Below are 24,263 nucleotides of genomic sequence, written 5' to 3'. Positions count from 1 at the left end.
TAGTTCTGGGCCTCTTAGGAGAGAAACTAGCTCAGACCAGTGTAAGACACTGCTCGTGACTTGCCCTCAGCAACCTTTTTGGAGCTATAAGCAAACCAGAGTTTGTGGCTGCCACTGTTGGGCTTAGTTGCACATGGAAGGACCAAGCTGCACATCTAGGTAGGCTTTTACCAGCACTAAGCCTGGGGACAAGTCAGCAAAAGGCCCTAGGTTCCCCTGAGTTCTGCCTCCTGCTGCCTCTGCTGGCTGCTTCTTGGGCTCAGCACCTGAAAAAACCTCTGGTGGTACCTGACTAGGTGGTAGTGCAGTGGATAGGACATCAGATTGGGACGCAGACGACCCAGGTTCCAAACCCTGAGGTTGCCAGCTTGAGCAAGGGGTCACTCACTCTGTTGTAGCCCCGCTGGTCAAGGCACATATGAGAAAGCAATCAATGAACAACTAAGGTGCCACAATGAAGAATTGGTGTTTCTTATCTCTCCTCCTGTCTGTCCCTCTCTCTGTCTCTCTGTCTCTGTCACACAAAAAAATAGCCTGACCTGTGGTGGTGCAGTGGATAGAGCAGGGGTCGGGAACCCTTTTGGCTGAGAGAGCCATGAATGCCACATATTTTAAAATGTAATTCCGTGAGAGCCATACAATATGTTTAACTCTAAATACAAGTAAATGTGTGCATTTAATTTAAGACCGACACTTTTAAAGTACAATAAGTCTCTGACTTCTTTTTAATAACGCTGTTATGCTATTGCTAACCAATGATGAATAAAGTACTTCTTATCATTAATGTGACTTCTGGTGCTGCATGGTTTTGCTGATGGCTTTGTAGTCTGGTTGATATGTGGTGAGGTTAAGCTTCACGCAGGCGTTGAGACTTCTATCTGTTAAACATGATTCTAGGTTGATCTTACCATTCTTTATATGTGAGAAAGACTGCTCACATGCATACGTAGGGCCACACATTGTCAGTACAGCAATACTTACACGCTGCAGTGTGTGGTATGTGACGGGAAGCGCATTCCAGGTTTTGACAAGCAACTGGTCCGCGGGTTCAAATTTATTCATTTCTCCCCACTTGTGTTTGCTCGCCAACTCTGCTTGCTGTCATGCAAGTCTTTCCAAATCTTCATTCAGTGACTTGAACTTATTCACCCACATGTCTGAGGCCTTCAGGTCAATAGCTTGTAGCTCAAAATCTCTGATGGAGACACCGGGGATGTAACTCAGGTCGGCACTGTCCACTGCACACTCGTATGGATGGCTAATGAACTTAAAAAGATGAGTGTACTCACGAAATTCTCCAAAGCGTGCTTTGAATGACTGCAGGAGATTAGAAGCCTGCTAGCTGCTGGAGGTCAAGATGTTGAGCAGGGTCACTTGCTGTGCATACATCTTTAAACTCTCCCAGTTTTTCAAAGTGTAGACCTGTTTCAATGTTGGTGATGAAGAGTTCCACCTTGTTTTAAAATGCAAACACTGCTTGTTGAAAGGATAAGACTGTATTTCCGATTGTTGAAAGACGGCAGCGGAGTAGGCAGATGCACAGATGCCCAGCTCTCACCACCAAACTGGAATACAAATCAATTTAGGAAAAATCAGCATGAAAAACCAACTGTGAACTGCAAGAACAGCTCTCAAAAGCCAAGGAGCATGGCCCTGGCCGGTTGGCTCAGCGGTAGAGCGTCGGCCTGGCGTGCGGGGGACCCAGGTTCGATTCCCGGCCAGGGCACATAGGAGAAGTGCCCATTTGCTTCTCCACCCCCCCTTCCTCTCTGTCTCTCTCTTCCCCTCCTGCAGCCAAGGCTCCATTGGAGCAAAGATGGCCCTGGCGCTGGGGATGGCTCCTTGGCCTCTGCCCCAGGCGCTAGAGTGGCTCTGGTCGTGACAGAGCGACACCCCGGAGGGGCAGAGCATCGCCCCCTGGTGGGCAGAGCATCGCCCCTGGTGGGCATGCCAGGTGGATCCCGGTTGGGCGCATGTGGGAGTCTGTCTGACTGTCTCTCCCCGTTTCCAGCTTTAGAAAAATACAAAAAAACAAAAACAAAAACAAAAAACAAACAAAAAACCAAGGAGCAAAGAAGAAGCCACAACAAACCTGGTAGGGAGTGCCTGAATCTCCTCTGCTTACAGGAACGGAGGGGAGGGAGATGAGGCTGAGAGCCCAGAGGGGATCTCACACAGAGAAAAGAGCAGAAACTATTGCTCACAGCCACTTGCCTGGCGACCAGGGAGTGAGGTGTGTTGAAAAGACTAGCTTATCTCCCAAGTGGAAAGGACAGGGAGAGGGACAGACTGTGAGGGGCTAAGGAATGCAGGAAATGAACTAAAAAAGCTGACTCATCTGTGCTGGAGGCAGCCATAGCTGGGGGAGGGACTGAACCTTTCACAAAACAGAGCTGAAGTGCTTCCGGATCAGAGATCTCCGGATATCTATCCAGCTCCAATCAGCGCAACAAGACACAGCTGAAAACAAGAAGTGGGGAGGAGGGGCAGTAACTCAGGTCTCCATGGAGATCTGAGATACACCTCCCCCTACTGAAGCTGAGAAAACACCCTGCCCCCAGTGAGATTAGCTGGCTAAAGAGGCCTTCAGAGTCTCAGGTTACACCCATCGCATTCCTGGATACAGTTTCAAGGAAGCCCCCTGCTGAGATCAGTAAACAAGACTATCACCTGTTAAGAAAACAAACAAATCAAGACTTCAAAGCTGCCCAAAGCCAAAAGTGGATTACAGATAACAGCTGATATCAACCCAAGAAGACCTAAAAATAACACAACTGAAAACTGGAGGCAGACAACACCAAGCCTAGACTCAACCAACTCTACAAATAAAACACCATGAGAAGACGAAAAAGTGCAATCCAAATGAAACCACAAGTGACACCTTCAGGAGATGAACTGAGTATATGGAAATAATCAAACTTCCAAATGCGGAGTTCAAAATAATGATTGTAAGGATGCTTAGGGATCTTAGAACAACAATGGATGGTCACTCTGAACACCTAAATAAAGAAATAGCAAGTATAAAAAAGAATCAGTTGGAGATGACAAATACAATATCAGAAATAAAGACCACAATGGAAGGAATTAAAAACAGGATAGATAGAGCAGAGGATTGAATCAGCAAATTAGAGGACAACTGGAATGAAGGCTTGAAAACAGAGAGGAAAAGAGAAAAGAGACTCAAAAAGTCAGAGGAAACCCTTAGAGAGCTCTGTGACAACATGAAGAGAAATAACATACGCATCATAGGGGTTCCTGAAGAAGAAGAAAAAGTACAAGGAATAGAGATGTTCTTCAATCATATCATAGCTGAAAACTTCCCTAAATTAATGCAAGAGAAACTCTCACAAGTCCAAGAAGCACAGAGGACTCCATTAAAGAGAAACTGAAAGAAACCTACACCAAGACACATTATAATTAAAATACCAAAGCTAAGCGATAAAGAGAAAATATTAAAAGCTACAAGAGAAAAAAAAAGTTATCACCTATGAAGGATGCCCCCATAAGGATGACATCTGACTTCTCAACAGAAACACTTGAGGCCAGAAGGGAATGGCAAGAAATATTCAAAGTAATGCAGAACAAGAACCTACAACCAAGACTACTTTATCCAGCAAGGCTATCGTTTAAAATCGAAGGAGAAACAAAAAGCTTCCCAGACAAAAAACAACTCAAGGAATTCATTAAAATGAAACCAATGCTACAGGAAATGTTAAGGGGCCTGTTGTAAACAGATCAAAGTGAGAAAAGAATATAGCAAAAAAGGAATACACCTTTAAAGAATAAAATGGCAATAAACAACTACATATCAACAATAACCTTAAATGTAAATGGATTAAATGATCCAATCAAAAGACATAGGGTAGCTGCGTGGATAAGAAAACAGGACCCATACATATGTTGTCTACAAGAGACACACCTTAGAACAAAAGACACACATGGATTGAAGGTAAAAGGATGGAAAAAAAAATTTCATGCAAATGGAAATGGAAAAAAAGCTGGGGTAGCAATACTTATATCAGACAAATTGGAGTTTAAAACAAAGGATATAGTAAAAGATAAAGAAGGCCACTACATAATGATAAAGGGAGTAATCCAACAGGAAGATATAACTATTATAAATATCTATGCACCTAATATAGGAGCACCTAAATATATAAAGCAGACTTTGATGGATTTAAAGGGCGAGATCAACAGCAATACTATAATAGTAGGGGATTTCAATACCCCACTAACATCACTAGATAGATCCTCAAGAAAGAAAATTAACAAAGAAACAGCAGACTATTGGAAACACTAGATCAACTCGATTTAATAGATATCTTCAGAACCTTCCACCCTAAAGCAGCAGAATATACATTCTTTTCAAGTGCTCATGGTACATTCTCTAGGATAGACCACATGTTAGGGCACAAAAGTGCTCTCAACAAATTTAAGAAGACTGAAATCATATCAAGCACTTTCTCCAATCACAACGGCATGAAACTAGAAATGAATCACAACAGAAAAGCTCAAAAATTCTCAAACACATGGAAACTAAATAGCAGGGTGTTAAATAATGAATGGATTAAGAATGAGATCAAAGAAGAAATAAAAAAATTCCTAGAAACGAATGACAATGAGCATACAACAACTCAAAATTTATGGGACACAGCGAAAGCAGTGCTGAGAGGGAAGTTCACAGCACTATAGGCACACTTTCAGAAGCTAGAAAAAGCTCAAATAAACAACTTAACCCTGCATCTAAAAGAATTAGAAAAAGAACAGCAAGTAAAGCCCAAATGTAGTAGAAGGAAGGAAATAATAAAGATCAGAGCAGAAATAAATGACATAGAGGCTAAAGAAACAATACAGAGGATTAATGAAACTAGGAGCTGGTTCTTTGAAAAGGTAAACAAGATTGATGAACCTTTAAGTAGACTCACCAAGAAAAAGAGAGAGAGGACTCAAATAAATAAAATTAGAAATGAGAGTGGAGAAATAACAACTGACACAACAGAAATACAAAATATTGTAAGAAAATACTATGAAGAACTGTATGCCAAAAAACTAGACAACCTAGATGAAATGGACAAATTCCTTGAAGCATACAATCTTCCAAAAATCAATCTGGAAGAATCAGAAAACCTAAACAGACCAATTACAACAAATGAGATAGAAACAGTTATCAAAAAACTCCCAACAAAGAAAAGTCCGGAGCCTGATGGCTTCACAATGGAATTCTACCAAATATTCAACGAAGAACTAACTCCTATCCTTCTCAAACTATTTTAAAAAATTCAAGAGGAAGGAAGACTTCCAAGCTCCTTTTATGAGGTGAGTATAATTCTGATTCCAAAACCAGGCAAAGACAACACAAAGAAAGAAAATTATAGGCCAATATCTCTGATGAATATAGATGCTAAAATCCTCAACAAAATATTAGCAAACCGGATCCAACAATATATGGAAAAAATCATACACCATGATCAAGTGGGATTTATTCTGGGTAGGCAAGGCCGGTACAATATTCGTAAATCAATCAATGTGATTCATCACATAAACAAAAAGAAGGAGAAAAACCATATGATAATTTCAATAGATGCAGAAAAAGCATTTGATAAAATCCAGCACCCATTCATGATCATAACTCTCAGCAAAGTGGGAATACAGGGAACATACCTCAACATGATAAAAGCCATCTATGAGAAACCCACAGCCAACATCATACTCAATGGGCAAAAATTAAAAGCAATCCCCTTAAGATCAGGAACAAGGCAGGGGTGCCCCCTTTCACCACTCTTATGTAACATATTCCTGGAAGTCCTAGCAACAGCAATCAGACAAGAAGAAGAAATAAAAGGCATTCAAGTTGAAAAGAAGTAAAACTACCAGTATTTGTAGATTATATGATATTGTATATAGAAAACCCTAAAATCTCAGTGAAAAAGCTACTGGACCTGATAAATGGATTCATCAAAGTGGCAGTATATAAAATCAATACTCAGAAATCAGAGGCGTTTTTATATACTAACAATGAACAGTCAGAAAGAGAAATTAAGGAAACAATACCCTTCACAATTACAACCAAAAAAATAAAGTACCTAGGAATAAACTTAACCAAGGAGACTAAAGACTTTTACTCGGAAAATTACGAAGCATTGATAAAAGAAATCAAGGAAGATTACAAACAAGTGGAAGCATATACCGTGCTCATGGTTAGGAAGAATAAACATCATTAAAATGTCTATATTACCCAAAGCAATCTATAAATTCAATGCAATACCAATTAAAATACCAATGACATACTTCAAAGATATAGACCATATATTCCAAAAATTTATATGGAACCAAAAGAGAACACGAATAGCCTCAGCAATCTTAAAAAAGAAGAATAAAGTGGGAGGTATCACACTTCCTGATATCAAGTTATACTACAAGGCCGTTGTACTCAAAACAGCCTGGTACTGGCATAAGAACAGGCATATAGATCAATGGAACAGAACAGAGAACCCAGAAATAAACCCACAGTTCTATGGACAACTGATATTTGACAAAGGAGGTAAGGAAATACAATGGAGTAAAGACAGCCTCTTTAACAAATGGTGTTGGGAAAATTGGACAGCTACCTGAAAAAAAATGAAACTAGATCACCAGCTTACACCACTCACAAAAATAAACTCAAAATGGATAAAAGACTTAAATGTAGGCCGTGAAACCATAAGCATCTTAGAAGAAAACATAGGCAGTAAGCTCTCGGACATCTCTTGGAGCAATATATTTGCTGATTTATCTCCACGGGGAAGTGAAATAAAAGACAGGATAAACAAATGGGACTATATCAAACTAAAAAGCTTTTGCACATCTAAAGACAACAAGAACAGAATAAAAAGACAAACTATACAATGGGAGAACATATTTGACAATACGTCTGATAAGGGGTTAATAACCAAAATTTATAAAGAACTTGTAGAACTCAACACCAGGAAGACAAACAACCCAATCCAAAAATGGGCAAAAGAGATAAATAGACACTTCTCCAAAGAGGACATACAGATGGCCAATAGGCATATGAAAAAATGCTCAACATCACTAATCACTAGAGAAATGCAAATTAAAACCACAATGAGATATCACCTCACACCAGTCAGAATGGCGCTTATCAACAAAACAACACAGAATAAGTGCTGGAGAGGATGTGGAGAAAAGGGAATCCTCCTGCACTGCTGGTGGGAATGCAGTCTGGTGCAGCCACTGTGGCAAACAGTATGGAGATTCCTCAAAAAACTGAAAATCGAACTGTCTTTTGACCCAGCTATCCCACTTTTAGGTATAGACCCCAAGGACACCATAGAACGGCTCCAAAATGAGAAATGCACCCCCATGTTTGTGGCAGCATTGTTCACAATAGCGAAGATCTGGAAACAGCCCAAGTGTCCGTCAGAGGACGAGTGGATTAAAAAGCTTTGGTACATATATACTATGGAATACTACTCAGCCATAAGAAATGATGACATCTGATCATTTACAATAACATGGATGGACCTTGATAACATTATACGGAGTGAAATAAGTAAATCAGAAAAAAAACTAAGAACTATATGAATCCATACATAGAAGGGACATAAAAATGAGACTCAGAGACATGAACAAGAATGTGATGGCAACAGGGGTGGGGGGTGGGGGGAGGGGGGATGGGGTGAAAAATGAGACAGGGGTTGGGGGAGGGGAGGGGCACAAAGAAAACCAGATAGAAGGTGACAGAAGATAATTTAACTTTGGGGGAGAGGTATACAGCACCATCAAATGTCAAAATAATCTAGAGATGTTTTCTCTCAACGTATGTGCCCTGATTTATCAATGTCACTGCATTAAATTTAATAAATTAAAAAAAAAAGACTGTATTTCCAATGCCTTGCATTTTCACATTAAGCTGGTTCAGATGTTCAGTCATGTCCACAATATAGTAGAACTTCAGGAGCCACTCATTGTTAGCTAACTCAGGATGCTCAACATTTTTCATTTCAAGAAAAGTCCGGATTTTGCTCAGACAAGCCTCGAAACAGCTGGGCACCTTCCCTCTTGACAACCAACGCACATTGCTGTGCAGAAGCAGACCAGGATAATTATTTCCAACTTCATCTAGCAGTGTTTTAAACTGGCAATCATTTAAAGCTCGGGCAACAATAAAGTTGATCACCCAAATGACCAGCACATCATTTCACCAAGCTGCTCACCACACATCTGAGCACAAAGCACCTCCTGATGTAGAATGCAGTGAAAACTTAGGATGGGCCTGTTTTCATGTTCATGAAGAAGCCGTATGAATCCTCTGTTTTTCCCTACCATGCACGGAGCACCATCAGTACACACCAAGATCAGTTTATCCATCGGTAGATTTTTTTCTTTAGCGAACTCAGTGAAAGACTTGAATAAATCCTCCCTTCTGTTGTCTCTTTCATAGACAAAACAGCAAGACTTTCCTCACATAGTGTGTCACCAACAGCATACCTTGTAATCACGCTGAACTGGGATAAATGGCTTATGTCTGTTGACTCATCCAAAATGAGAGAAAAGAATGGTGCTGCACTTATGTCCTTCACTTGTGTTGCCTCAGTTTGATTTGCCATCATGATGGTACGATCGTGAACAGTTCTTGCCAACAGAGGCATGTCTTTTATTTGTTTGATTATCTTGTCTTTATCCAAAAAGTCGTCAAAAAGTTCAATGGCAACATCAAGCATGAATGTTTTTGCATACTCCCCATCTGTGAATGGCTTTCCGTTCCTCACAATTGCTAAAGCACCAGCAAAGCTAGCTGAATTCCAGTCACCTTGTTGGGTCCAAACATGGAGTTGCTGCTGACTAGCTTGCACTCTGCACAGTAGCTCTTGACATGCTTTCTTCCTGCTGTCCCCCACGGGATATTTCGATGCAAATGTAGTATGGCGTGTGTCAAAGTGCCACTTTATATTTGACCATTTCATCGATGTAATTTTATCATTGCGTATTAGACACACTGCAGAACCTGCTCTCTCCACAAAGATGAATTCCTCTGTCCATTCTGGCTAAAAAGTACGATACTCCTCATCTTTTTTTCTTTTAGCCATCTTCTTTGTCAGAAGGGTTTCTGCAATTAGCTAGCTGACTACTTGATTAAAAGGAGGGAAGTTTACTTCCTGACCTCACAACGACCTGTGTACCTTACTCATTATCCAAAAAAAATTTTGTGTTGTCCGGATGACAGCTGTGATTGACTCCAGCCACCCGCAACCATGAACATGAGTAGTAGGAAATGAATGGATTGTAATACATGAGAATGTTTTATATTTTTAACATTATTATTATTTTTATTAAAGATTTGTCTGCGAGCCAGATGCAGCCATCAATAGAACCACATCTGGCTCAAGAGTCATAGGTTCCCGACCCCTGGGATAGAGCATCGACCTGGAGTGTGGAGGTTGCTGGTTCAAAACCCCTGGCTTGCCCAGTCTAGCATATACGAGAAGCAACTTGATGCTTCTTGCTCCCCTTGCCCTCCTCTCTCTCTGAAATAAAAAATTAAAAATTAAATAAATATGTATTAAAAAGAAAAAAAGTTCTGGTGGAATCTAGAGGTTGGGGCAGTTCAGGGATTAGGGAAGATGGTAGGTATGGCTACTACCCCAGGGCCCATTTGTCAGTCTGTTTTGAATTTGAACATTGGTAGCTCCTTTAAAGATTGCTCCTATGTCCTGGAAGATGCGCTATTTTGAGGTTGGGGCAGGAAGGAAGAGACCTTTTTAACTTTCTGGCATTACAAGATATTTTATGTGCATTTCATGTTTTTCTTGTCCTTGCCCTGGAATCAACCATTTCTCCAAGAAACCCTTGTTCCTTTTATGGAAGAATGGTATTTAGAAACCAGGATTTGCCTGACCAGACGGTGGCACAGTGGATAGAGCATCGGAATGGGATGCGGAGGACCCAGGTTAGAGACCCTGAGGTCGCCAGCTTGAGCGGGGGCTCATCTGGTTTGAGCAAGGGGTTACTCAGTCTGCTGTAGCCCCTCGGTCAAGGCACATATGGGAAAGCAATCAATGAACAACTAAAGTGCTGCAACAAAAAACTGATGATTGATGCTTCTCATCTCTCTGTATTCCTGTCTGTCTGTCCCTGTCTATCCCTCTCTCTGACTGTCGCTCTGTCTCTGTAAAAAAAAGAAAAGAAAAAAAAAGAAAAGGATTTGAGCACTAGATGTTCTTATTGTGACTGTGTTGTCAAGGCTCTTAGACTGTTGTAGTGATCTGTTTGAATTCTGAACCACAGAATCAGAATCATGAGCAAATGAAATGAGTGTTTTAACCTATGATTTTTTCTTTTTTTTACAGAGTCAGAGCGAGGGATAGATAGGGACAGACAGACAGGATCGGAGAGAGATGAGAAGCATCAATCATCAGTTTTTCGTTGCCACACCTTAGTTGTTCATTGATTGCTTTCTCATATGTACCTTGACCACGGGCCTTCAGCAGACCGAGTAACCCCTTGCTTGAGCCAGCGATCTTGGGTCCAAGCTTGTGAGCTTTGCTCAAACCAGATGCACCCACGCTCAAGCTGGTGAGCTTGGGGTCTCGAACCTGAGTCCTCCACATCCCAGTCCTATGCTCTATCCACTGCACCACCGCCTGGTCAGGCCCTGTGATGTTTTGAAGTAGTTTGTTAAGCAGGAATATATAACCAAAACATTCATCTATCATTTAGCCTTTAATAAATTTTTCTTTTTTGTGTGTGACAGAGATAGAGACAGAGAGAGGGACAGATAGGGACAGACAGACAAGAAGGGAGAGAGATAAGAAGCATAAATTCTTTATTGTGGCACCTTAGTTGTTCATTGATTGCTTTCTCATATGTGCTTTGACTGGGAGTGGGGAGGGGTGGCTTCAGCATAGCAGTGACCCCTTGCTCAAGCCAGTGACCCCTTGCTTAAGCCAGTGACCTTGGGTTCAAGCCAGCAAGTTTGGGCTTAAAGCCAGCGACCTTGGGCTTCATGCCAGCCACCTTTGGGGTCAAACCAGTGACCATGGGGTCATGTTTATAATCCGACACTCAAGCCAGCAACTCCACACTCAAGCTGGTGAGCCAGCACTGAAGCTGGCAACCTCGAGGTTTTCAACCTGGGTCCTCTGTGACCTGCTCTGACGCTCTATCCACTGCGCCACTGCCTGGTCAGGCTAATAAGTTTTTCTTAAAGCAAAGTTTTGTAGGAATATAGTTAATTTTGGTTTTAAATTATAGACATTTGTAACAAATGTCTAAGCATAATTAACTTAAGGCAAGGCAAAAGTTTTCTAATAATCATCTCGTTAATATATACTAATGTATTTGCTTATGATTAAAATTAATCTACTTACAAGAAGGTAAAAATTGTAATTTGTAAAAACTTAATAATTTGTCTATTTTTTTCTTTTTTTTATTTTTGAGAAAGAGAGAGACAGGCAGAAGGGAGAAAGATGAGAAGCATCAACTCGTAGTTTTGGCACTTTTAGTTGCTTATTATTTCTCACACATGCCTTGATGAGGAGGAGGCTCCAGCTGAACCAGTGACCCCATGCTCAAACCAATGACCTTGGGATCAAAGCCAGCAACTTTTGGGCTCAAGCCAGCGACCATGGAGTCATGTTGATCCCACATTCAAGCCGGCGACCTTGTGCTTAAGCCGAATGAGCCTGTGCACAAGCCAGTGACCTCAGAACCTGAGTCTTTAGCATCCCAGGTTAACGTTCCATCCACTGCACTACCTCCTGGTTAGGCAATTTTGTCGATATTCTTAAGTGTGTTTCTTTAGGCAATGTGATCAGCAAAGTTAGAGGTAGGAGAGAAAATTGTACTAAAATAGTCCTATTTTAGATGATAAACATTAGGGGAAAATTTGAATGTTTATTACATATTGTGTAGTAAATCTTTATCTGGTGGTCTCTTAGACTATTTTTGTCTATCTTACTTAAATAGTGACTCTTTTCACCTCAAAGCCTCTATAACATTTCTATTTTAGTTTCTAAAATGCGTTGACCATAAATGAAATTCTCTGCTTTCTTTGCTCACTTTTCATTCTTTGCTTGCCTCCAGTGGATGTAAACTGTATGAAAGCAGGAACTTCATTTGTCACAGCCACAATATCTCCAGGATTTAGAACAGTGCTTAATATATAATAGATGCTTAATAAGTATTTCTGAAAAGAATGAATCAACAAATGATATTAAATGTACTCAAAGCATTTGACTAGGCACAAGTCTACAAATAAATTATCTATGTGCCAGAACTTGTTCTAGGCACTAAAGATGCAACAGTGCAGAAATCCTGGGCATCTTTCATTGTGCTTAGACGAGAGGAAGAGAGAGAGCTAAGAGATAACAGATGAACTCTGTGTCCTTCATTTATAGTTGGATCTAAAAATGGTTGTCCTGACTCTCAAATGGGTGTTACATGGGGACAAATGTCAAGTACTTTAAATGTTATTGTCTTTTCAGTGTTTTATTTAAAAATTCATTTTAGGACAAACTTTAATATATGTTTTGATATAACTCTTAGTATGTGATGAAATGATTATATTTGAAAAAGGACTTTAAGAGAAGCTTAAACTTTTTTTTTTTAATTTACAGATTTTGGAAGCATTTGTCAGTTCTTTGATTAGGAGAAATCTTTTGATGAGAAGAGATATCCCTAATCTAACAAAATATCAGATAATTCTGGCAAGAGATCAATTTAGGAAAAACCCACCTGATAATATTGTGGTAGGTATTTTAAAATAAATTTTGTTGATAGGTTAAGTTTTTTACTCAGAGCCAGTATGAAATGGAAGTAATGATTGTTCTGGTTATATATTCCCAGCTCATAAAGAACTCAGATATGATTTATATAACTTATAAAAGCATGGAAAAATTGAACAGGAATATAATTTAGCGATTTCAATTAAGATAAATTTATCTTAAAAACTTTTTTTTTTTTTTTTTTTTTTTTTTACATGGACAGAGACAGAGTCAGAGAGAGGGATAGATAGGAACAGACAGACAGGAAGGGAGAGAGATGAGAAGCATCAATCATCACCTTAGTTGTTCATTGATTGCTTTTTCATATGTGCCTTGACCACGGGCCTTCAGCAGACTGAGTGACCCCTTGCTCGAGCCAGTGACCTTAGGTCCAAGCTGGTGAGCTTTTTGCTCAAGCCAGATGAGCCCACGCTCAAGTTGGTGACCTCGGGGTCTCTAACCTGGGTTCTCCGCATCCCAGTCTGACGCTCTATCCACTGCGCCACCGCCTGATCAGGCTATCTTAATAACTTTTAATTATGCATTGGTCTTTCAGTTTATTTCTGTTTTGTAAAGTTAAAGGCCCTTGCTATTGGGTAGGTCCTAACTAACTTTTAGACCCATAGCATTTGTCTTAGCTCTCGATACTAAGGTTTGAGGAAGTATCACAGTAAGCTTCTTTATTTCTAATGTTAATGGAAAAAAATAAGTGAGTAGTAACATATCCATCACTGAGTCTTTCTTGGAATTGAGAAGGAACATATGTGTAAAAGCACAGAGGCAAATGAATGAAGGTGTGACGGAGATAGTGAGCAAGCCAATTTGGCTAAGGTAAAGGGTTGAGGATGTCAGAGAGGATAGTTAATCTAGACATGACCACATGGGAGTAGCTTAAACTGTATACCAGAAATACAGATTTTATTGTATCTGGGGAAACATAAAGGAGCCTTTTCTGTGAAATTGCAGTGTAAAATATATTGCTCACAGAAATTAAGGGGTATTTCAAAATGAATATGAAGCAATAAATATCCCTAATTTTTGTGAGCAGTATACTAAACTTTAATAAAATCTTTTTAAATTTCTGGTAGGAGTTAAAAATTTATTCAAATTTTAAATAATAAATCTAAAACTGTTAAATTTGATCATATGACAGTATTTTATTTTTTTTAATTATGTGAGAGGAGAAGAGATAGTGAGACATACTCTTGCCTATACCCCAACTGGGATCCAACTGGCAACCCCTGTCTGGGGCTGATGCTTGATTCATCTGAGCTATCCTCAGCACCTGAGGCTGACACGCTTGGACCAACCAACTTATCTTTCATGCCCAGGGCTGATGATCGAACCCACTGAACCACTGGCTGTGAGAGGAGAAGAGGGAGAGAAGGGAAGAGTGAGGGGTGGAGAAGTAGATGGTCGCTTCTCCTGTGTGTCCTGGCTGGAGATCAAACCTGGGAAATTCATATGCCAGACCATTGCTCTATCCACTGAGCAAACCGGCCAGGGCTGACAGTTTTTTGTTTTTAGTTTTTTATAAAAAATAATTTTTCATTGATTTGAGAGATAGAGAGTGAAGGAAAAGGATAGAAAGCGAGAGAAGCATCACCTTGCAGTTCCACTTAGTTGTTCCATTTAGTTGTGCACTCAGCTTCTCACACATGCCCTGACCGGGTAACCCATGACCTCAGCGTACCAGAATGACATTTTATCCACGGATCCACTCACCCAGGGCAATCTTACGGCAGTTTATATCCCTTTCAGGTAATTAGGCTGCCATTTTAGGGCATTTATCACTATCCTGGAAACATTTAAAATGACTATCACTGATGTTTAGTACTACTACAATTGTAAGCTAGAGAATAATAGCCTTTATCTCTAGTAAAGGAAAATAATGAAAGTATATTCTCAATGGTCTTCTATTAAAACTATCTGATTATATAGATATACCTGTTGTATGCTTCCTTTTTTTGTGTGTGGCAGAAACAGAGTCAGAGAGAGGGACAGATAGGGGCAGGCAGACAGAAAGGGAGAGAGATGAGAAACATCAATTCTTCGTTGCAGTTCCTTAGTTGTTCATTGATTGATTTCTCATATGTGCCTTGACTGGGGGGCTACAGCAGACTGAGTGACTCCTTGCTTGAGTCAGTGACCTTGGGTCCAAGTTGGTGAGCTCTGCTCAAACCAGATGAGCCCACGCTCAAGCTGGCGACCTTGAGGTCTAGAACCTGGGTCTTCCATGTCCCAGTCCGATACTCTGTCCACTGCGCCACCGCCTGGTCAGGCAATTTGCTTCCTTAGATGGGATATGTACTTCACTTTTCCCTGAGAGTAGTGGTTAAAAGCACAAGAACACTGGGCCTAATTTTCTGGGTTCACATACTGGCTCTATTACCACCTGTAAGAGCTCCTTCATCTGCAAAATAGGCATAACAATAGTACCTAGGTGTTAAGATTAAATTAATTTGTAGAAATAATGTGCCTATCTGAGTGTTTCCTTAGTATTAGATATTATATATGGCATGTGTACTTGGTGTTAAACAGACCGATTATCCTGATGCCATACCATTTGTGAGGATAGGCCTATATCTGATTTATTTGCTATTGTATCCCAAATGTTTAGCTGAATGCATGACACATAGTAGATGTTTATCAAATAACTTTGAAAGACAAATGAAACTATATACAGCTAGTAATTTACTTGTAAAGAAAAACAGTATATGATAAATAGTTTCCCCTTCACCTATTCTCTTTAAAATGTAGGCTTCCTGTTGAATTAAAAAAATGTGAAGGGACATGTTATATAGAATATTTATTAACACCTTTCCATAGTAACTTTCTATGGCATTTAGTAGAACCAATAAGTTCTACATGGAACATGTATCTTCATATTTCTGTGGTTAAATTTGACTTATGCTTATTTTTCTAGGGAATACAAGGTATAATCGAAGGAGAGTTTGCTCTTTGTATTAGTTTATATCATGGTTATGAATTATTGCAGCAAATGGGAATGAGATCATTATATTACTTCCTTTGTGGAGTTATGGATGGAACTAAAGGTAAATCAAACAAATACTGACAGGTATAATTTTGGCTAATGCTGGACTTTTAGAGTTACTTAAAAATAGTAATGAAATAGTTTTGTAACAAGTGGCCATGTTTCTTTTCTTTTAATCAAATGAGAGGCAGGAAGGTGGAGAGATAGACTCATGCATGTGCCCTGACCCGGATCTACCGAGCAACTCCTATCTAGGGCTGGTGTTCTGCCCATTTGGGGCTGCTGCTCCAATGCTTGGAAACCAAGCTATTTTGGTGCCTGAGGTGAGGCCATGGAGCCATCCTCAGTTCCTGAGGCCAACTTGCTCATTCAAGCCATGGCTGCGGGAGGCGAACAGAGAGAGGGAGAAGGGGAGGGGTGGAGAAGCAGATGATTGCTTTTTTTATGTGCCCTGACTAGGAATTGAACCTGGGACTTCCACACACCAGGCCAACACTCTATCACTGAGCCAACCGGACAGGGCTCTTTTTAAAAAATTTTTAGTTTAGAGAAAGAGAAAAGAACATCAATTCATAGTTTCACTTATTTATGCATTCACTGGATGGAGAGAGATGAGAAGCATCAACTCGTAGTTGTGGCACTTTAGTTATTCATTGATTGCTTCTCATATGTTCCTTAATGGGGGGGGGGCCCAGCTGAGCCAGTGACCCCTTGCTCAAGCCAACGACCTTGGGTTTCAAGCAATCAATGGTGGGATCATGTTGATGATCTCACACTTAAGCTGGCGACCCCAAGCTCAAGCTGGTGAGCCTGCGCTTAAGCCAGATGAGCCTACACTCAAGCCAGTGACGTCGGGGTTTTGAATCTAGGACATTGGGGATTTGAACTTGGGACCTCAGCGTCCCAGGTCGAGGGACGCTGCGCCACCTGCTGGTCATGCCCTTCGTTGATTCTTGCCTGTGCCCTGACCAAAGATTGAACCTGCAACTTTGGAGAATCGGGATAGTGCTTTAACCAACTGAGCTACCTGGCCAGGGCCCTATATTTCTTTGTTTTTGATAAATTGCTAGAAAAAAGCCAGTCATTCATTAATACATATGTGAATGTAGAACTGGAAGAGTCATTGGTTTTCATGTTTCAATTTGAGAACTTGCATTTATTGCTAAGGATTAATTTTTTTAACTACATAATAAATTTTATTGATTTTGCTATTAAGTTTATTTACTGGGTAAACCTTTTCTTAATTTTTGAAGGAATGACTCGGATGAAGAATGAGCTGGGCCGAAACGAGGACTTCATGAAACTCTATGATCATCTAGGGGGCGTGTTTGCGCATACACGCAACACTTCAGCAGGTGGTATTTCTACTATCAGAAAAGGTCAGGTTTTAATTTTAAAATTTTAAAATGTTTCTCCTTTATCAAGGTTAATTTTGAATTTTTGCTTCATTGATCCACATGTCTGTGCTTAAATTTCTGTAGCAATAGACCTGTTAAATAATATAAGGGGTAAATAGAACAGAATAAGTAAATATAGTAAAAGGAATAACAGGATAAATATGTAAGCAGTAAATAAAATAAGTTAGTAATTGTTACTGGTAATAAAAAAATTCTTAGAACTGCCAAAAATTAATTTATAGCTTTATTTTTTTTCCCTTCTACATTGCTGATTCCTGCTTGGATTCTTTCTCAGAATGAAAGTTTCATAAAAATTCAAGGTTTATTTTACACTAAGGCTTATGTGCTATCCATATTGCTATGCTGAGTGTTTAAAGTTTTAAAAAAATCCAATTTGAAAATAATAATTAAAATACATCAATGTAGGCTGACCTGTGGTGGCACAGTGGATACAAGTGTCAACCTAGAACACTGAGGTCGCTGGTTCAAAACCCTGCACTTGTCTGGTCAAGGCACATATGGGAGTTAATGCTTCCTGCTCCTCCTCTCTCTCTCTCTCTCTCTCTCCCTTTCTCTCCTCTTTAAAATGAATAAATAAAAATTTAAAAAAACCTGGAAAAATATATCAGTATAATTGAATATGAAGAAATACAGAAATATGATTTTGAGGGATTTTTTCTTATTTTTTTTTGCAGGAGAAAATGAATTCTTCTATAGCCATCCAAAATTAAAGAAATTGGAAGAAATTATAGTCGAACACTTCAAGTCATGGAATGGTAGGTCATATTTAATAACCTCAAGGCAAGGCAGAGTTAGTGTAAAAGTTAAAAGTCTGACTCATTAGTTTATGCTACCATATTTTATGTAGAAGATGGGCTTTTAATTAATATGGATAATGACTATAAAAGAAGCAGAAATTTTGGGCACATAGGTGGGAATTTTAAGATATTGTAAGATATGTGAAAAAGAACAATTAGTCTGGGGCAGTATAAGTGAAGTAGATACTAAAACTAATATGATGTAAGGAAAAGTGAACTAGGTAAGAAGATAGTCATGAAGGAGGCTGTTTTATTTTATTTTATTTTTTTGTATTTTTTTGAAGCTGGAAACGGAGAGACAGACAGACTCCCGCATGCGCCCGACCGGGATCCACCCGGCACGCCCACCAGGGGCGACGCTCTGCCGCAACCAGAGCCACTCTAGAGCCTGGGGCAGCGGCCAAGGAGCCATCCCCAGCGCCCGGGCCATCTTTGCTCCAATGGAGCCTTGGCTGCGGGAGGGGAAGAGACAGACAGAGAGGAAGGAGGGGGGAGGTGGAGAAGCAAATGGGCGCTTCTCCTATGTGCCCTGGCTGGGAATTGAACCCGGGTCCCCCGCATGCCAGGCCGACGCTCTACCGCTGAGTCAACCGGCCAGGGCTGGAGGCTGTTTTATATAGAAAGATAGAAAAAGCCCATTTGTAGGGTAATATACTGCTCACAAAAATTAGGGGATATCCCAAAATGAATATGAAGCAATAAAATATCCCCTAATTTTTGTGAGCAGTGTGTTTGAGCTGTTCCCTGATGGAAGTGTGAGGGAACAGGTCCTGCAGGTTCTAGGCCAGGCAGAGAGAAGGTGTGTGCTATGATTAAGGATCGATAAACAAACCAGTCTGGCTCGAGTGTTTTATTTATTTATTTATTTATTTACTTATTTACAGAGAAAGGGAGAGAGTCAGAAAGAGGGATAGATAGGGACAGACAGGCAGGAACGAAGAGAGATGAGAAGCATCAATCATCAGTTTTTCATTGCCACACCTTAGTTGTTCATTGATTGCTTTCTCATATGTGCCTTGACCATGGGCCTTCAGCAGACCGAGTAACCCCTTGCTTGAGCCAGGGATCTTGGGTCCAAGCTGATGAGATTTGCTCAAACCAGATGAGCCTCCGCTTAAGCTGGTGACCTCAGGGTCTCGAACCTGGGTCCTCCGCATCCCAGTCCAACACTCTATCCACTGCGCCACCACCTGGTCAGGCTCGAGTGTTGTAATGAAGGTACTAGTGGAATAGGAGGAGGTTGGAGAAATAGCCAGGGGCAGATGTAAGGGCTTGTAGGCCAAGTCAGGACTTCTGATTTTATTCTATGAGTGTGTGCATTTTGTGAAGCCATGACAGGCATTTAGGACAGCAGAGTGACATGATCTTGCATTTTAAAAAGATCACTCTTTTAGTTTCATATAAAGTAGACATGAACCAATCAGGAGGGGCTATTGCAATAGTCTAAGATGATAGCAGATGATAGTGGCCTGTACCAAGGTAGTAGTGGTGGAGGTGCTCAGATGTGGTCATAGATTTTAGGTCAAGTTTGAAGTTAGCCAACAGTATTTGTTGATGAATTGGACATAGGATATTATGAAAGAAAGGAATCATGGGTAGGTGTTTATGGATGATTATATGAGCAAAGAGAAAATTAAGAATAACATAGAGAAGAAAAAGCAAACATGTTAGGATGCTTCTGAGACATCTAAATGGAGATGTGTAGGCATTGGATAAGCAAATCTGGATCTCAGAAGAGTGGTCTGAGCTCTATCTATTTACATATACACGAATAAATGTTGGAGTCATCAGCATAAAAACACATGAAGTTTCAAGAATGGATGTGATCGCATACCCAGGAATACAGTTTAGAGACAAGAGAGAGCCCAGAAGGTAGTCCTGAAGAATAACAATATTTAGAGTTTAGATGTAAAAGGCCACAAAGGAAATTGAGACAGAAACTAATCAAATAGAGTGTCAGACAAGCTGAGGGAAGAGACTATTTCAGTAAGAAGGAGTAGACTGTGTTAAATACTGCTGAGAGGTACAGTCAAATAAACTAAAAGTATCCACTGAATTTGGAAATATGGAAGTGATTGATTAGGTAGAGGCGCTTCAGTGTGAGGATAAGACAGGCAGTCTGCATTCAGTTGAAGGAGATAGGTGTTACACTGAAAGTAGCTTTTGTGATTGGTGCATTTCCCCCTCAACATTATTGAGACTGTTGGCAACACTTAAATAAGGTCTGTAAATTAGTTAGTATTAATGTATCAAAGTTAATTTTCTGGTTTTCATGGTTTATTGTTTTTATATAGAACAATATTCTTGTCTGTAGAATTTTTCCACTGAAACATTAGGTGGTGATAAGCCATCATGCCAGCTACTTATTTAACTCTAATGTCTCATTAGGGAGAGGAGCTACTTGTATTCGTTTTGCAACATTTCTGTAGTTTCAAATTATTTAAAAATAAAAATTATCTTTGATTAAAAGGAAAGAGAGTAGCTATTGGTCAGAGGTTGGTCAGATGTAGAGGCTTGATGCTGTCTATGGTACTGAGAGAAGGTATATGTAGAATAATATTCCTTGTAATAGCTGCTGTTTCTTTTTCCTTATGTATTGTGAATTAACATTATATGTATTATAAGTCATTTAATCCTTAGAGTTGTTGTGAAAACTAAATGAGTTAATATATAAAATGCTTAGTGTACTCCCTGGCACACATGATGATTAATGTAACTCATGTGGAAGAAAGAAGGATTGTCAAAGTCTCAAGCAAGTATAAAATGAAGGAAAACTAATCATGACTACAGAAAACCATATACAACTTGCAATTATTAACCAGGTGCTATGTGCAAGTCTACATACTTTATATTTACTAGTTCATTTAATTATCACTTCAGTCCGTTGTAGAGATGGAGATGCTAAGACTTAAAGAGATAAAATAACTACCATGACCACATATCACCCAGAGAGTATGTGGCCGAGCCTCAAAGATGGTGCTTTTATTCATGCATTCTGCTGCCTCCCAAGCGCAGACATTGGGAGGAGCTTTATCATGAACTGTAGGGTATATTTTGCTGTATCCGAGCATTTGAAAGTGTAGACCTGGGGACAGAATTTCATGGCCCGGTTTAGGACAGTACCTTTTTTTTTTTTTTTTTTTTTAATAAATTTTTATTAATGGTAATGGGATGACATTAATAAATCAGGGTACATATATTCAAAGAAAACATGTCTAGGTTATTTTGTCATCAAATTATGTTGCAAACCCCTCGCCCAAAGTCAGATTGTCCTCCGTCACCCTCTATCTAGTTCTCTGTGCCCCTCCCCCTCCCCCTAACTCTCTCCCTCCCTCCCTCCCATGTCCTCCCTCCCCCCCCACCCTTGGTAACCACCACACTCTTGTCCATGTCTCTTAGTCTCATTTTTATGTTCCACCAATGTATGGAATCATGTAGTTCTTGTTTTTTTCTGATTTACTTATTTCACTCCTTATAATGTTATCAAGATCCCACCATTTTGCTGTAAATGATCTGATGTCATCATTTCTTATGGCTGAGTAGTATTCCATAGTGTATATGTGCCACATCTTCTTTATCCAGTCTTCTATTGAAGGGCTTTTTGGTTGTTTCCATGTCTTGGCCACTGTGAACAGTGCTGCAATGAACATGGGGCTACATGTGTCTTCACGTATCAATGTTTCTGAGGTTTTGGGGTATATACCCAGTAGAGGGATTGCTGGGTCATAAGGTAGTTCTATTTTCAGTTTTTTGAGGAACCACCATACTTTCCTCCATAATGGTTGTACTACTTTACAGTCCCACCAACAGTGAATGAGGGTTCCTTTTTCTCCACAGCCTCTCCAACATTTGCTATTACCCGTCTTGTTGATAATAGCTAATCTAACAGGAGTGAGGTGGTATCTCATTGTAGTTTTGATTTGCATTTCTCTAATAACTAATGAAGCTGAGCATCTTTTCATATATCTGTTGGCCATTTGTATCTCTTCCTGGGAGAAGTGTCTGTTCATGTAGGACAGTACCTTTAATGAGCAGGAAGAGCAGAGAAGATTTACAAAATCCAGGGAACTCTATATGTGGCAGGTAAAGGGGAACAGGCATCATACCTGAAATGAAGGACCAGTCAGAAATGATTCAGATAATTTTTATTTGATTTGTTTAGAATTATGTTTTATGACAGCCAAGTTTATTAAAACTATTAGGAAAGATAGGAAAACCACCCAAGGTTTATAATGCTTTATATTTTGAAAGAATTATCATTTATTACTATATAGTTTCAGGCTTGTCTTTTGAACAAGGTCTTATGTATATGCTTTTTAAAAAAGATGCAATTAAATATTTTTTTTCATATAGCTCAAAACACATCTGAAAAGAAATGTGACCAGACCAGAGTTATGATTTTCTCTTCATTTCGAGATAGTGTTCAAGAAATTGCGGAAATGCTTTTACAGCATCAGCCACTTATTAGAGCGATGACTTTTGTAGGCCATGCCTCGGGGAAAAGCATGAAGGGCTTTACCCAGAAGGAGCAGCTGGAGGTAATTATTTTTGGAGATGATGAAAATAAAAGTAAAATTGAATACTTTTGTACTTATACTTTTTTGTTTTGACTCATGGGTCAATTATTTCATAAAGATAGGCATATTTTGAAAGGCAAAAATGTGTCTTTTGTGATTTTGAAACTCTTTACTTTTCTATCTCATTTATTTTTTAATTGAATCTATTGAGGTTACATTGATTTGTGAATCCATACAGGTGTCAAGTGCCCAATTCAGTTAAGCCTTGTCTGCACACTGCAGTGCACCCATCACCCTAAGCAAAGTCTCTTTGCCTCTCCATTCCCCCTCCCCTACATTTTGCCCATCTGCCTACCCTCAAGCCCCTTTTCCCTCTATCACCACACTGTTGTCTGTGTCTGTCTGTTATGTATACATGTTTTTTGGTTAATCCCTGCACCTTTTTCCATTATGTCCCCAAACCCCCCTCCACTATGACAGCTGTTATTCTGTTCCGTGTATCCATGCCTCTGTTTTTATTTTGTTTATTAGTTTATTTTTTCATTAGATGATACTTGTCTTTCTCTGACTGGCTTATTATGTACTGTTCCATTGTGTAAATGCACCACAGCTTTTTTATCTACTCATTCCCTGATGGACACTTGGGCTGTTTCCAAATCTTGGCTGTTGTAAATGATGCTGCAGTGAACATAGGGGAGCATATCTTCTTTTGAATCAGTGTTTCAGAATTTTTAGGATATATTCCCAGAAGTGGGATAGTTGGGTCAAAAGGCAGTTTTATTTTAATTTTTTTTTAATATTTTATTTATTGATATTTAGAGAGAGAGAGAGAAGGGGGAGGAGCAGGAAGCATCAACTCCCATATGTGCCTTGACCAGGCAAGCCCAAGGTTTCGAACCAGCGACCTCAGTGATCCAGGTCGATGCTTTATCCCACTGTACCACCACAGGTCAGGCCCTATTTTAAATTTTTGAGGAAATTCTATACTATTTTCCACAGTGGCTGCAGGAGTCTGCATTCCACTAACATTGCATGAAGGTTCCCTTTTCTTCACATCTTTGCCAGCACTAGTTTGTTTATATATTGACCATAGCCATTCTGGCAGGTGTGAGGTGGTATCTCATTGTGTTTTAAATTGTATTAGTGATGGTGAGCATCTTTTCATATGTCGATTGGCCATCTGTATGTCCCCTTTGGAGAATTGTCTATCCAGGTCCTTTGCCAATTTTTTAATATGATTGTCTTCTTGGTGTTGACTTGTCAAGTTCTTTATACATTTTGGAAATAAACCCCTTTTCAAATGTATCATTGGCAAATATGTTCTCCCATATTTGGTTTCCTCTTTATTTTGTTGATGGTTTCTTTTGCTATGCAAAAAACATTTTAGTTTGATGTAGTCCCATTTATTTATTCCTTTGTTTCCCTTGCCTGAGGAAATATATTGGCAAAAATATTGCTACAAAAGATGTCTGAAATTTTAAGATTTTTTATGATTTCACTTATTCTTGTGTATGGTTTTAGTTGATCTAGTTTCATATTTTTGCATGTACCTGTGCAGTATTCCCAACACCATTTATTGAACAGACCATCTTTACTCTACTGTATGTTCTTGTCTCTGTTGGAATCCGTGGGAGTCCAAAAAAGACCAGAGTAACAGGCTTTATTGAAAGGAGGAAAGGAACCCTGCTGGGCACTTCTCGGGGTGAAGAGTGCTGGTTACAGACTAGGGGCGAGTTATATAGTGTTTGGGAGAGCCTGAGGGAATACTGAGG

At 39.7% G+C, this 24,263-nt stretch overlaps 1 protein-coding gene across 1 annotated transcript in view; it reads left to right on the top strand.

Annotated features, from left to right (window-relative positions):
* FANCM (FA complementation group M) overlaps positions 1-24,263 on the top strand; it is an 85,626-nt gene that overhangs the window by 16,958 nt on the left and 44,405 nt on the right. The window contains exons 5-9 of the mRNA XM_066277812.1: positions 12,618-12,749; positions 15,691-15,820; positions 17,013-17,138; positions 17,852-17,932; positions 22,328-22,512. Of these exons, the coding sequence (XP_066133909.1) occupies positions 12,618-12,749; positions 15,691-15,820; positions 17,013-17,138; positions 17,852-17,932; positions 22,328-22,512 (654 nt within the window). The remainder of the gene's footprint in view (positions 1-12,617; positions 12,750-15,690; positions 15,821-17,012; positions 17,139-17,851; positions 17,933-22,327; positions 22,513-24,263) is intronic.

Source organism: Saccopteryx bilineata, chromosome 4 (assembly GCF_036850765.1).
Source record: "Saccopteryx bilineata isolate mSacBil1 chromosome 4, mSacBil1_pri_phased_curated, whole genome shotgun sequence".
Lineage (NCBI taxonomy): Eukaryota > Metazoa > Chordata > Mammalia > Chiroptera > Emballonuridae > Saccopteryx > Saccopteryx bilineata.
Note: the sequence above shows the minus strand (reverse complement) of the source record. Positions and strands in the feature narration are given on the sequence as shown.